General features: G+C 36.7%; 1 protein-coding gene across 2 annotated transcripts in view; it reads right to left on the bottom strand.

Annotated features, from left to right (window-relative positions):
* Window positions 1–1,804: 1,804 nt before the first annotated feature.
* MED30 (mediator complex subunit 30) overlaps window positions 1,805–14,949 on the bottom strand; it is a 29,976-nt gene continuing 16,831 nt past the window's right edge. The window contains exons 3-4 of one of the 2 annotated variants that reach the window (XM_002710743.5): window positions 14,449–14,553; window positions 1,805–2,172 (exon numbers count right to left, since the gene is read on the bottom strand). In XM_002710743.5, coding sequence (XP_002710789.1) covers window positions 2,077–2,172; window positions 14,449–14,553 — 201 coding nt within the window. In that variant the 3' untranslated portion in view covers window positions 1,805–2,076. Of the gene's footprint in view, window positions 13,455–13,844; window positions 14,554–14,949 lie in introns of both variants that reach the window. The other variant, XR_011389304.1, reaches the window with a different exon arrangement.

The following is a 14,949-nucleotide window of genomic DNA, read 5'->3' as shown; positions in this document are numbered from 1 at the left end:
CGCCGGCCACAGCGCACCAGCCACAGCGGCCATTGGGGGGTGAACCAACGGCAAGGGAAGACCTTTCTCTCTGTCTCTCTCTTGCTGTCCACTCTGCCTGTCAAACACACACACACACACACACATTGAATTCATCTTCCTTTGCTCTTCAATATATTAGCCTGCTCTTCCTTAAGAAAAAGTTGAGAGTAGGATCTAGGTTATTTAATAACCATATTCATAAGTGGTCTAAGTAGACTGTGAGTGACTGGGTAAACCAGTCTCAATCCTCACTTGAGAAAAGAAACTCCCAGAACTTGGAGCGACACCTGTGTGGTAGAGTAGAGCAGCACTGACTACTTTCTGAGACATTTTCTACAGAACTAAGGCCCAAACAAAGCATTCTCCACATTCCCTCTAGGAGTATATAGCATTTCGAATATCTAAGCAGCTCAGTGTGATCACTGAAAATATCAAACCCATTAAAACATCTTTCAAAACAATAAATTCAGAGGAGTAAACAGCAATAGTAAATTTCCAACAGTAACTACCAATATAAAAACAATAGTGTAATATTATTCTAATACTATCAATGCAAAGAATGTATTTTATAGTTGGACTATTGGAACTAATTTTTCTGTCATAGCTTCATGTACTTCACCTTCTGGCCTACAGCTCTGCAGAACTTCCCACTGTGGGAAGCTCCTCACCCACAGAACACCGCGCTTGCTCAGACAACACACACATGCAGTGATGTCAGGGCCTTTTTTCACTCTTATCCTCAGGCATCCAGTCCCCCTCCCAAGAGGAAGCAGCCTACATTTCTGGTGTGACTTCCTAGAGAAGCTTTACTTTAGTGCGAGAGAAGTCTAACAGATGCATTTCAGAGTGAGAACTCAGTCCTATAGTTCCGGGCTTCTGAATCAGGCTAAAAAAAAATTCCTGAGAAGAATTCAACTCTCTTATCTGAGGATATATAATCTGAGAAATCCGTTCTCTGCAAAGACCCATAAACTTATTATAGAACAAAAAAAAAAAAAAAAAAGAAAAAAAAAAAAACAAACCCAGCAGCACCTGTCATATAGAACTGTATCATTTATGGTCTTAAAAACACACTGTCTCCAAAACACATTCATGATTACTTTGGGACGTCTATGAAAAATCAGGTGCTTTTTTCTTGGCAGTTAGTAGACAAGCATATAGCGGTGATTTCAGCTCATGCCATTCTCAGATCATTGATTTTTTCCCCTTTTCGAGACAGATCGTTTCAATTAAGACCAAATATAGGCTGGCGCCACAGCTCACTAGGCTAATCCTCCGCCTGCGGTGCTGGCACACCGGGTTCTAGTCCTGGATGGGGCGCCAGAGTCTGTCCCGGTTGCTCCTCTTCCAGTCCAGCTCTCTGCTGTGGCCTGGAAAGGCAGTGGAGGATGGCCAGGTCCTTGAGCCCTGCACCTGCATGGGAGACCAGGAGAAAGCACCTGGCTCCTGGCTTCCGATTGGCACAGTGCGCCGGCCACAACGCGCCAGCCATAGCAGCCACTTGGGGAGTGAACCAACGGAAAAAGGAAAACCTTTGTTTCTCTCTCTCTGTCTAACTCTGCCTGTCAAAAAAAACACAACCAAATATAATAGTCATTTTCATCTACTTATAGCAATATACAAGTTAACTATTTTCTTTTAACTGGTTTGAGAATAAATTTGAAAAAAAAAAGCCAAAATGGAAATTAATTAATTTGTGCCACAGACTGATTGTACTGCATACTTTCATCTATAAAAATATCTACATATTCTTGTGAGTCACTGAAATTAGAAAAACCATTGATCAAATTTAAAAATTTATTTACAAAATTTTATTTTGCTTTTAAAAAACAATTATTCAATTCATGAAGATTAACAAAAACACAAATCCTTTCAAAGTTTATTACAATATTCTTCTGTGAAATCATTTTTTAAAAACAATCCTTTAACATAAAAACTACAATGTAAAAATAGGAAAATTAGGTCTATTGACTAAAATAAAAACAGATAAATAATCTTCTTCGAAAGGAAAAAAAACACAGAATAACGTGTAAAGCAGGACGTTTAAACATCAGCTTAGTTTCTCATGGCCAACATGGCATTGATATCCCAGATGAGGTTTCGTAATTGATCCATAATTTGCTTCAGCTGTTGATTCTTCTGTTTGAGTTTCTGTAAAAACAAAAGAATTTATCAAAAATGTTTCATGAAATAGGGACCATAAAACAGGATTAAAATGATCCAGACAGAAATTAAGCTACATACTCAAGTAAAGCAGAAGGTGTGAAACCTTACTAACAAGCATCCTGAATTCTAACTGAGCTGTCAAAGGCCACTGGCACGAGCCTTGCTGCCCTCCCTGCCACCACCCTCACCCGTGGGTTTACTCCTCTACCTCCATCACTAAAGAAAATAAGCGAAAAATGCAGTTGCTATAAATCCTATGTTTATGATTTCCTGAGAGCAGTGCAATAGAATGGTCAACAACACACACTCTAGACAAAGACTGTGGGGGCTTAAATGTTCAGTTCCTTCAATGACACTGGCCAAATTATTCAATCTCTGAGACTTAGTTTCCACAACAGAAAAATGGAGATAAGGGAATCTACCTCCAAAAATCTGTTATGAGGATTTACTGATTTGACTCATGTAAATTATTTGACTCATATTAGAACTGGGCCTGGCATATGAATTAGTTTTGAGCAAAGGCTACTGGTAGGTACAGATCTTAAATTGCCAATATAGCAAATAAACTATAAGAAAAATGCAATGCCTCATGTAACGGATCTTTCAAAAGTGTGGCAGAACTCAATATTTGCCCATACCGTGAAGTTCAATCTACTAATACTGAAAATGGAAGATAAAATGGCACAGCGACTGATGCCAATAATTTTCCCAACTAAGGTATGCTGAGTGCTCAGGATCCACATGGCACATACCTCTGTATCTCTATACTTGTATTTTATTAGACTATGATTTACAAACTTCTCTGAAGCACCGTTCTTCAAATCCTATGTGGCACAAGTCTGCTTATATAAAATAAAATAAAAATAGAAAGCTTTTGGCCAGACTGTTTACTAACAATTATAATTATTATTTAATAACTTTTTGAAGACATTACAGTTGGATATTATACTCTTATTCAATTAGATAATTTTAAATATACTATACTAAACTGTCTCCAGATAAATTAGTATGTATTAAAATGATTAAGTTGAAGTGGAAAAGGTTAACTGGGCAAGTGTGTGAAATGGATTCTTCAGAATATTTTTAATGGTGATAAACCTATGTCCATGAAAAAGAAGAAAGAGGAGGGATTTAAGTTTTAGAGACAGTTGAACACCATTCAAAGGCCAAGTTTGGTGAATAATCTTAGTGGTCACATTTTTAGAAATATTTAGTTATTTATAGGAAACAAAGAAGTAGATTGGGCGGTGGGGAGAGAGATCTATCTGCCATGTTGGTTTGCTCTCCAAGATGCCTGCAAGATCTAGGACTGGCCTGGCTGAAGCCAGGAGCTCAGAATTCCATCTGGACTCCCGCATAGGTGGCAGGGACTCAAGTATGAGAACCACCATCTGCTGCCTTCCCAGACACATTTGTAGGAAGGAAGGTTGGAAGCAGAGGAGCCAGGAACCAAACCAGGCCCTCCAATATGCAATGCCAGCATCCTAAGCATCAGCTTAACACACTGCACCACAATGCCTACCGCAGTGATCACATTTTAACAAAAATTAACTAGAAGGAAAGATTATATTTTTTGATAAGTAAAAACAGATTTCATAATCAATATCAAAATAGAGTTTGAGATGGCTGCCAAATGATTTTGTCATTAGAATAAATGCATACTGTACCAGTAAGACTATTTAAAAGCATATTTATTTGGAAATATAAATGCCGACATGGCATCTCATATGGGCTTCGATTTGCGACACCAGCATCCCAGATGGGCGCCAGTTTGAGGCCTAGCTGCTCCTCTTCTGATCCCACTCCCTGCCTGAGAAAGTAGCAGAAGACTGCCTAAGTCTCTGGACCCCTGCACCCATGTGGGAGACTTGGAAGAAGTTCCTGGCTCCTGGCTTTGATCTGGCCCAGCCCTGGCCCTTGTTGTCATTTAGGGAGTACACCAGCAGATAAAAGATCTCTCACTCTGTCTCTCCCTCTCGCTCTATAACTGTGCCTTTCAAATAAATAAAAATAAATCTTAAAAAGTAAATATAAATTCTGAAACTTTTGTTAAAAAAAGCCTCATTAATTCTTAAAATGCAAAGGACTAAACAAAATGGTATTTTCAAGATAATATTCAACTCTAAGCAATAATTAAATAATTATTAAATTAAATTAATAAGCTATTAAAGTAATAGTTATTAAATAAAATGAAATAGTTTTTAAAAAGATTTATTCATTTATTTATTTGAAAATCAGAGTTACAGAAAAACAGATAGAGAGTGAAAGAGGTCTTCCATCTGCTAGTTCACTCCCCAGATGGCCACAATGGCCGGAACTGGACCAATCTGAAGCCAGGAGCCAGGAGCTTCTTCCAAAACTCCCAGGTGGATGCAGGAGCCCAAGGACTTGGGCCTTCTTCTACTGCTTTCCCAGGCCATACCAGAGAGCTGGATCAGAAGTGGAGCAGACAGAACTCAAACTGGTACCCCTGTGGGATACCAGCGTGGCAGGACCCCCTATGCCACAGCGCTGGCCCCAGTAAATTATTTTTGAAAAGAATGATAGAATGCATTTGGATAGTTTTTCTCAATGATGCTGCAAACTTTGAAATTTAAAAAATTAGTGTTCAGTAAAATATCTGGAGTTGAAACACATCAATAGCAAAGCTGACAGTTATGCTTATTCGTGGTTAAAGTATAAATAAATTTTCATGACATGATATAGGATTTAATATATACAATCTTGCTACTGATTGATTTTAACAGAGGCTGACACCTGCTATTTTCAAAATCCATCAGCTGTGCCTAATTTGTTACATTAACAGGTGAATGTGTAAGTAGATACTTAAAAAATATCTTTATGCTAAGTCATCCCATGTAATTTAATATTCAGACAAAGGCTGTGACACTTGATAAAAAATGCTTTAATTTCTTTTTATAACTTTTTAAAATTTACATAAAGGGAACAAATTTCATGTATTTCATATGTACAGTTTTAAGAGCTAATGATACTTCCCACCCTATTCTCCTTCCCTCCTTTTTCCCACCCTCTCCCCTCCTACCTCTCTTAGTGTTAATTTTTATAAAAATACTTTAATTTGTAAATGGTTCTCAACCCTGTAACTAGTAGCTAGTACTTCTTTCAATTTCATCTTACCATCAAAAAAGAGTAGCTCAAAGCAAAATAAACTGACTCATTCTGAGGTCCCTACAGCATAGTGTCTCATGCAAATATCTGTCCGTTATTTGGGTAAGAGGCTTAAAGGCTTCCAGGAATATATGAGTCTGAAGACCAAATGAAAAGTGATTATTAAACTATAAAGCTGACCATTAAAAACTAGACCATTTTCCACCTGAAGATTCACATCATATACTGACTATAAATTATGTGTGTCAAAGTTTCATGAAATGATGGGAGGGACTGTATTTAGGCAGCCTGAACTTCACCCAGAGGTGGTTGTATATAATTTAGAGTACACAATGATGGAGTAATATTTTGAAAATGACATAGTGAGGGACACTATGTATATATGTAAAATTATTTTACATAGCTTATATAGAGTAAAAAAACCAGTATGATAAAACCCTGAATACTGAATGTGATTGTTGATTAATTACTGATTATACAGATTGAAAAAGCAGCTTAGTTATGTAATACAAGCAAATGTTAGTATGTTAAAATATGATATAATACTTTTGTGTGTTAAAATATGGTATAATACTTTTGTTTCTGTCAATATAGCAAATGTGAAATTGATACATCAAACAGGTACTCTGACTCTATTTCAGACTCTTCTGTTCTCTAAGAGGAAACTCGTCCACGTATCTGAAATGTGTGTGATGGTGTCTGCATTTGGCTGACTCATGGCAGAATTCTGGTTCTGAGAACAATGGCTGGCACAGAATAGGCACAAGAGTATTTGAACATCTGGATGCTCAAAGGATAAATAACAAAAGGCAAATTAAAAACTTCCCCCAAATCCTAGAACGGGAAAAACAAGCACATAGAAATCCTTAGCAAGCATTTCAAATTTCTTTTTTGTTGTTTAAATATTGCCTTTTAGTATTAAAGGGACATAGCTATAATTAAAAATTATCCATTGTTAAACTCCATAAACTCCATACCTAATAGGTTAAAAGTATATTTGAATGTTTTAGCTATTAGCTAAGATATATGAATTGAAAAAGGAAAACCTATATAAATATTTGCACAAGTATGCAGGAATTAACATGTATGTGTTAACAGACAAAAGAAAAAATTTTAATTCTATGAAGGCAGATATTTATAAATACTTGCTAAATCAATGAACCTTTTATTTTTAATAGCATTCATGTGATTAAATAATTAGATTAGGACTTTTACCCTCTATACAATCTGTTGAAAATAAATATAACTTTCACAGAAACACTTTGTTATGCTGTTATTGAGGCAAAACGTGTATAAGGGAGCACGAGTTCATTTAAAAAGCTTCAATCATATATTTTCATCTTATATTCTAGAAGGGACAGATACAGGTCTTGAAGAAGTTGGAGGAAAAGAATAAACAAAATACATCAGTAATGTTTAGTATTCACAGTAAAACTATGTAACAGAATAGATGTTATACTGAATTCACATTTACATTGTTTTCTTAAGGTATGAACTAAAAACTTCTTTTGGTCAAAAAGCCCAAATTTCTTTCTTTTTAGCAGTTTAGTTTCTGCCTCCTCTTTTTGAGATTTTAAGTTAGCCAAATAATATTTTCTCGCTATCAATTAATTTCCCGGTGTTTTCTAAAATATTAGAAAGAGGGCCAGTGTCATAGCACGGCAAGTTAAACTCCATTTGTGATGCCAAGACCCCAGAGTGCTGGCTGGAGTCCCAGTTGCTCTACTTCCAATCCTGCTTCCTGCTAATGTGCCTGGGAAGGCAGCAGATGACTGCCTAAGTGCTTGAACCCCTGTCACCCATATGGGGGACTTAAAAGAGAGTTCCTGGCTCCTTGCTTTAGTCTTGTCCAACCATGACTGCTGTGGCCATTTGGGGAATAGAGTAACAGATGGAAGATATCACTCTCTTTCTTATGCTTTGTCTTCAAATAAACGAATAAAAAATTTTTTTAAATGTATAAGAATTTCCAGAAAGTAAAAGAGGGCTAGAAGGCCAAATGAGTATCTATGCATGCCCTCAAGAAAAGATACTTTCCCTCTAAACTCTGTTTTAAAAATTTTTTTCTCATAGAAATAAAAGTCTGAAGTTTTAAATCTGATCAATTTAAAATATTTAAACTCATTTTTCCCTCTTTGTAATAACCTTCAGTTCATATCATGTTAATATTATTAATTAATTAATTAATAATATTGATATTCCACAGAAGCTTTTGAAAAGCACCTAGAACTAAGTGGTTTAATCAAAATAACAGATATTAAGTGTCTGAAGAATAAAAGGGGATACAAAATTTGAAACACTTATAAAAACTTTCAGGAATACTGTATTCCTATTTGGGGTACTGAAATCAACTGTTCCAGAAAAACACTGTGGACTAAATATGTGCATTTATCTCTACTGTTCCTCAATAAAAATGGCAGGAGAGGAATGAAAAAGCTACAAACACACATGGAGAAAAGTGATCAAAAAGCAGATGGCAGCAGATGCAAGGTGGTATATCTGAAAGTATTAGAGAAGGGAGTGGCCAATGAGTCGGCAGAGAAGGAAGTTCACGGACATTTCAGATAATTTTTGAATTCTCCTTTTCCATGAATGTTCTGAAGCCTCCTGCTACAACCAAGGGGATGTAGGAGGGAAGCCTTTGAGAATAGAGCTGTTTCACCATGCAGAAGGAAAGACAGGGGACATCTCAAAGGCACCAGGAGGGACTTGAAGATGAAAACCAGAAAAGCTGGGAGAGGTGCTGGGGCTATTAAGAGCCCTGAATGCCACACAGATTTGCACCTGCACTCCTCCTCATTGGTGTGTGTGACTGAGTGCCTTCTCCTCCTGTCCACACCCTCTTTCAGAACAGGAGGTTCACTGCCTGGGAAACTGCACCAGCACAGCTGTGGATTCAGTGGCATCAGCCAGAAGACAGGGACGAGGTAAAGAGCTGGCAATGGGGACATGCCCCAGACTGTGAGTCCTGTAGCAGGCTTCTGCCAGTATGCCTCCAAGAAGACAAGAGACTCTTCCTCCTTTACTTACTCAAAGGCCCTTCTCCGAGGAAACTCAATTGTCCTGAAGAAACACCCCTCAGAAACAGCTGGAGATCTATAAGGAAAAAAGCCAATTCGCTTCCTAATCACCCTGTGATGAAGCTGACTCACAAAGCCTTCAGTAGGCTTTCTGGTACCTCCCTCTTAAATATAAACAGCTTTCATTTATGCATCAGATGTTCTTTTACAGCTTCCATCTGGGAAGACAGCAAGACAAAATAAGAGTTGGCAAATTATGGCCCACGACCAATTCTTTAAGGCCCAGAAGCTAAGGATGTTTTTCATAGAGAGAGATCAAATGTGTCCAAGAAAGCATAAAATATTGACAATCTGGTCCTTTAAAGTTTGCCAAACCCTACATATTAGAAGATCATGGAGGAAATTCTTTCAAATTTCAGAGGGAAGACAATTCACAAGACAGAAGTTTATAGCCAGCTAAACTGTCAATGGGACAGCCATATGAGAAATCAGAACTTAGTCCTGAAATTCCTTGTAAGGAGATGCCACTGATGTACACACGTTGCCAATGAGGGGTAAACCAAGAGGAAGACATGGGATGGGGGAAATGGTGAAACCAAAGGAAGAAAAGCAAAGCCTCGGGACAACAGAGAAACGGAATGACCTGACAGCAGGGCATCGAGACCCAGCAAAAACAGGGTGCTCAGGAGGGCAGGGGAACCAAAACATTAGCTGATGACTTCGACTCTGCAGAAAGCTGGAAAATGGTACTGAAACATTACCATAGATGCATAAAACACAAAAATTCTAGAAAATTAAAGAATAACTCTGGGGAAAATTGCTCAGAGAAAGGTAAGCCTAGTAAACTATGGGATTTAGCAGTAAGCAATATTTGTGTAGCCATAATACTGTGAGTACATTTATTGAGTCCCAATTATGATATAATTTTACTGAACGATTGAGGGGATGGAAATTACATATGTGGATCCACGAGAGAGAAGCTAAGCTAAATCCTCAGAGCTGCAAGAAGTCCGTATCAATTATATTTTTCACTTAAAATTCACAAACTCTAGGTTAATAGCTAATAAGATTGTTTTGATTAAACACTGCGAAAGTATTATGTTCTGAAGAGTTGGAAGGTCTTTTTTTTTAAATCAAAGATAAATTATTTCAAAATAAGAAGAGCTCAGGTGAAATCAAACATATACTTAGAAAATTATCGCTTTCTGAATTTACAGTTTTACCTTTTCCAAAGATTATAAAAGCATCTATGGTAGAGAATAAGCTGCATTTTATATTTTATACATGTGACACACTGAAATCCAAGTTAATGATATACATTTCATTGTATTTTATAAAAAATACTTATTAGAGAAATAATTAGCACACCACATTCATTGTGAATAAATATCAACAGAATCTTATAACGCTTATAAATGTCTCATATCTCTACACTATTAGTTTTTATTTTTCAAAATATATATCAAAGACTCCCAATCCCTTCCTCATTTCTTACTAATTTCCTGCAAGATCTTTATTATGATAGTCATTTGCTGCTATCACATTTGGTGGAAATATTAATCTTTATTTCACCTTTTTAAAAAAAGGTTACAAAAGTTTACTTCATAAAATCTATCCATCTTTCTGCTTTCTCCTGAGTTTTGAAACATATTTTTATTTTCATTTTCTTATATTTTGCTTTGCATGCCTTATTTTCAACTCTTAAGTGCATTTTAGTATTTAGCACAATGTCAATGCTAGCTTCTAAAAGTTTCTATTTTTCGGAACTACTTTTATATGTAATCCCTCTTTTGTCCTATTAAATTCTCATGTATAATGGGAAGGTTTTTTTTCTGGCTGTGGTAGTCCCCATCTCCCCCCTACCAACCTCTTTACCAATAGTGTTGCTTTCCATGATTTCAACTGTCCATGATCAACTGAGGTTGAAAATATTAAATGGAAAATTCCATAAATAAACAATTCTTAAAACTGCTCAATTCTGAATAGCAGGATTAAATCTGCCAGGCTGCTCCACTGTGCTTAGGATGTGAATCTACCCTTGCCCAGCATATCACACTGTATATCCTACCCACCCGTTAGTTACTTTGTAACCATCTAGGTTATCAGTCTATCACAAAATCAGTGCTAGTGTTCAAATAACCCTTATTTTAGTCACTGGCCCCAAAACACAAGAATAGTGATTCTGCCTGGATATGTCAAAGAAAAGCTATAAAGTGCTTCCTTTCAGTAAAAAGGTGTAAGTACAGTAAAATACACATATTTCAAAAGTTCATAGAAAAATGGAATTAAAAGATGAAGTAAACTTTTTATAAACTTTTTGAAATATTCTCATACTTACCAAACCACAAAACCCTTATTAATCTCTTCTTGTACCTAAGTCATAAATTAAACTTTATCATAAAATGTATGAGGAGTCCACAAAAAGTTCATAGAAGATAAATATTATAAAAAAAGTATGTGTGGATTTCAAAAATCTTTTATATCAAAATAAATATGATTTTTAATTTTACTTTTTTACTAACTTAATGAAGTACTGTTGTATGTATCAGTAGAGGAAAAAAAAATACATATAGGGTTCAGTACTTTCTCTGGTTGCAGGCATCCACTGGGAATCTTAGAAGTTTTGTCCTGTAGAGCAGGGGAGATTACTGCATTATTTTACAGCTCTTTCTGGTCAAGTATCTCTAATCCAAAAATTTGAAATCCATAATATTCCCAAATCTGAAACTCTTAAGCATTGACATGATTTCAGGGTGGAATTCTCCACCCTGACCTCATGTGACAGACTGCAGTCAAAGTGCAGCTGCACTAAAAATGTCAGGCTATGTATGTTTATGAATATACATGAATGTAGTGTTTAGACTTGGGTCCCATCCCCAAGATAACTCACTATGCATATGTGTATCACTAAATCCAAAATACTTCTGGACCCAAAGATTTCAGATAACAGGTATGCAACCTGTATTATGTGTTTAATTAGTTTCATAATGCTTCATATTACACTTTAATTTTTGAAATGAAGAATGCTGTTTTATTACTGTTTTTCAGAATTTTCCTTGACATTTTTGTGTACTTTCCAAAAAAAATCCATTCTATTATCTTTGCAGGCTTTTAAGAAAGGTCTTATTTGGATTTGTTTCTGCCTTTCAAACAGATGAAAATGAATAAATTAAAATTTTTAAAAAACAAGAAAATAATCAAGACTGACATCTGTATTTTTATTACTAACCTAGGATCTCTGTATGTTCTTTTAATTATTCAAAACCCCTTTAATGCATCTTTATAAGTTTAGTCACACACATCACTATATGATTCCTATCTACTTCATATTTGTTGTTGAAATTGTGAAGACACTTATGAGGGGACTACAAAAGTTTGTGCAAAAACAGATTAAAAGATAAATTTCTTTCAGTGCAAAAAATTTTTGATATCTATGTACTTTTTTTCATAATATGCATTTTCCATTAATCTTTGGAAGTTGTCTTTGTAAAATCAAATTGGTTTACATTACAGCAGCATGGTGTCAATCTTCCATTACAAACTCTAATTGTTTATCTGTTGAGTTCCTTTTTTTTAGCTTTTATTTAATAAATTTAAATCTCCAAAGTACAACTTCTGAATTATAGCAGCTTTTTCCCCCATAACCTCCCGCCCACCTGCAACCATCCCATCTCCCACTGCCTCTCCCATCCCATTCACATGAAGATTCATTTTCAATTCTCTTTATATACAGAAGTAAATCTTTATATACGAAGTAAAGATTTCAACAGATTGCACCCACACAGAAACACAAAGTATAAAGTATTACTTGAGTACTAGTTATGCCATTAATTCACATAGCACAACACATTAAGGACAGAGATCCTACATGGGGAGTAAGTGCACAGTGACTCCTGTTGTTGATTTAACAAATTGACACTCTTGTTTATGGCACCAGTAATCGCCTGAGACTCTTGTCACGAGCTGCCAAGGTTATGGAAGCCTTTTGAGTTCTCCGACTCTGATCATATTTAGACAAGGTCACAGTCAAAGTGGAAGTTCTCTCCTCCCTTCAGAGAAAGGTACCTCCTTCTTTGATGGCACATTCTTTCCAGTAGGATCTCACTCACAGAGATCTTTCATTTAGGTTTTTTTTTGTTTTTGTTTTTGGTTTTTTTTTTTTCGCCATAGGGTCTTGGCTTTCCATGCCTGAAATACTCTCATGGGCTCTTCAGCCAGATCCGAATGCCTTAACGGCTGATTCTGAGGCCACAGTGCTGTTTAGGACATCTGCCATTCTATGAGTCTGCTGTTTATCCCACTTCCCATGTGGGATTGTTCTCTCCTTTTAAATTCTATCAATTAGTATTAGCAGACACTAGTCTTGTTTATGTGATCCCTTTGACTCTTAATCCTATAATTATGATCAATTATGAACTGAAACTGATCACTTGGACTAGTGAGATGGCATTGGTACATGCCACCTTGATGGGATTGAATTGGAATCCCCTGGCATGTTTCTAACTCTCCCATTAGGTGCAAGTCCGATTGAGCTTGTGCTGACCTGTACATCTTCTCCCTCTCTTATTTTCACTTTTATATTTAACAGGGATCACTTTTCAGTTAAATTTAAACACCTAAGGATAACTGTGTGTTAATTGAAGAGTTCATATCTGTTGAGTTTCTATGAGCAATTGATAACAAACTTGCACAGAATACTACCATTCTGGTTTCCTAACATTTATTTGTTGTCTTTTGTACTGCATATAGCTTCTAAAATATCTTAACCAAGATGGAGTAAAGCATCATATTTCATGCTTCTTTTCATAAATACTTCCCTATTTTACCTGTTTAAAAATGCTGGTTATTTACCTGAAATAAAAAGATTAAAAAAAAAAAAACCTTCTCTTGCTAACAGCTTTAAGTGCTCTTTGAATCAGCAAGTAGAACTGAATTCTATCAATTGTCCTTTAGACATCCAAGAAGTTTTTTCCCAATATAATCAATTGCTTTATGTGTAATATGCATATACACTCATGGACTTACCCTCGTGTACTTCATACAACCCTTTTTGGCTGCAGTAAGATTGTTAATACACTGATGAGTTCAATTACAGGAATCAGGCATTATAAGAGAGACCTGGGCCGGCGCCGCGGCTCACTAGGCTAATCCTCCGCCTTGCGGCGCCGGCACACCGGGTTCTAGTCCCGGTCGGGGCGCCGGATTCTGTCCCGGTTGCCCCTCTTCCAGGCCAGCCCTCTGCTGTGGCCAGGGAGTGCAGTGGAGGATGGCCCAGGTGCTTGGGCCCTGCACCCCATGGGAGACCAGGAAAAGCACCTGGCTCCTGGCTCCTGCCATCGGATCAGCGCGGTGCGCCGGCCGCAGCGTGCCGGCCGCGGCGGCCATTGGAGGGTGAACCAACGGCAAAAGGAAGACCTTTCTCTCTGTCTCTCTCTCTCACTGTCCACTCTGCCTGTCAAAAAAAAAAAAAATAAAAATAAAAAAAATAAAAAAAAAAAAAAGAGAGACCTGAACCTTTTCAGAGCAAGCGTCAGGTTTATTCAGTGTGCTATTTCTGTTAGTTTTCATTAAGTTTGGGCCATGTTTTTCCACAGAATGAACAAACAACTTTCCGTATTTCTCCATTTCTTAGAACTATCTGAACTTTATTTTCTAAACTTCTGAAAGTATTCAGCAATAAAAGCATTCCAGTCAGGAGCTTTTGGGGGAGAGGAGGGAGGGATGGAGAATGCCCTGATCTCTCTCAATTTCATATTTGGATTTTTAGACATTCACATTTCCTATTCCTAAATTTCTATCATTAGCTGCTCCAAATATACTAGAAGCTAGGAAGTCAGAATTCTACTAAGAAGAAGTAAATGAGTGGTGACTGAGTTAATTCCCAAGGCGGGCTCCTAGGACTTTATGGGTGAATTTTGCCATCTCTTCTGACTATTCAGACAGCCTTTCTGTGTACCTTTTAGTTCCTGGCTGTATGCTAAACAGGCTAAGTATGCCACAGGTGCAACTGCCTGCAATTCTATAATTTGAATTAGCTCTTTGAGCTTATTTGACTCCTCCGTAATTTTTATCAATAATTCTGAAAGAGAAAATGTACAGACTACTAACTCACTTTATTCACTTCAGCAATTTCTCGCCTCTCTTCAGTAGCAAATCGAGGGGGCCCAGCTCGATCATCATTCTTTGATCCATCTTCTTCCACATATGGGATAAGTTGCTGGGAATGATGAAGAAAAGTTAAAAGTTAAAAATATGATTGACATTTTCCAATTATACTGAGACATATATATATATATAGTACCAATTAAGATCAATTCACACATTTAATAGCATAAAAATACATTTAAGGTGATAGCCTGGAATAACAGCTTTAGAGTGTATCATTGATACACATCATTAATTACTCTGTCAGTCTTCTTTTGCAAAACAGTCTTTATATAACATTGGTCATCACATATAATTAAATAATACCCTACTTACTCAATCAGCAAATTACCAAACAGTGCGTGAGATGTTGCAAAAATATTGTCAAATAAGATATGACTACTGCCCCCTAAGAGATTGATAGTGTACTGAGATAAGGAAGGCGGGCTTTCCTTCTTCTATACTAGAA

Source organism: Oryctolagus cuniculus, chromosome 6, assembly GCF_964237555.1.
Source record: "Oryctolagus cuniculus chromosome 6, mOryCun1.1, whole genome shotgun sequence".
Lineage (NCBI taxonomy): Eukaryota > Metazoa > Chordata > Mammalia > Lagomorpha > Leporidae > Oryctolagus > Oryctolagus cuniculus.
This window is presented reverse-complemented; position numbering and strand designations above follow the sequence as displayed.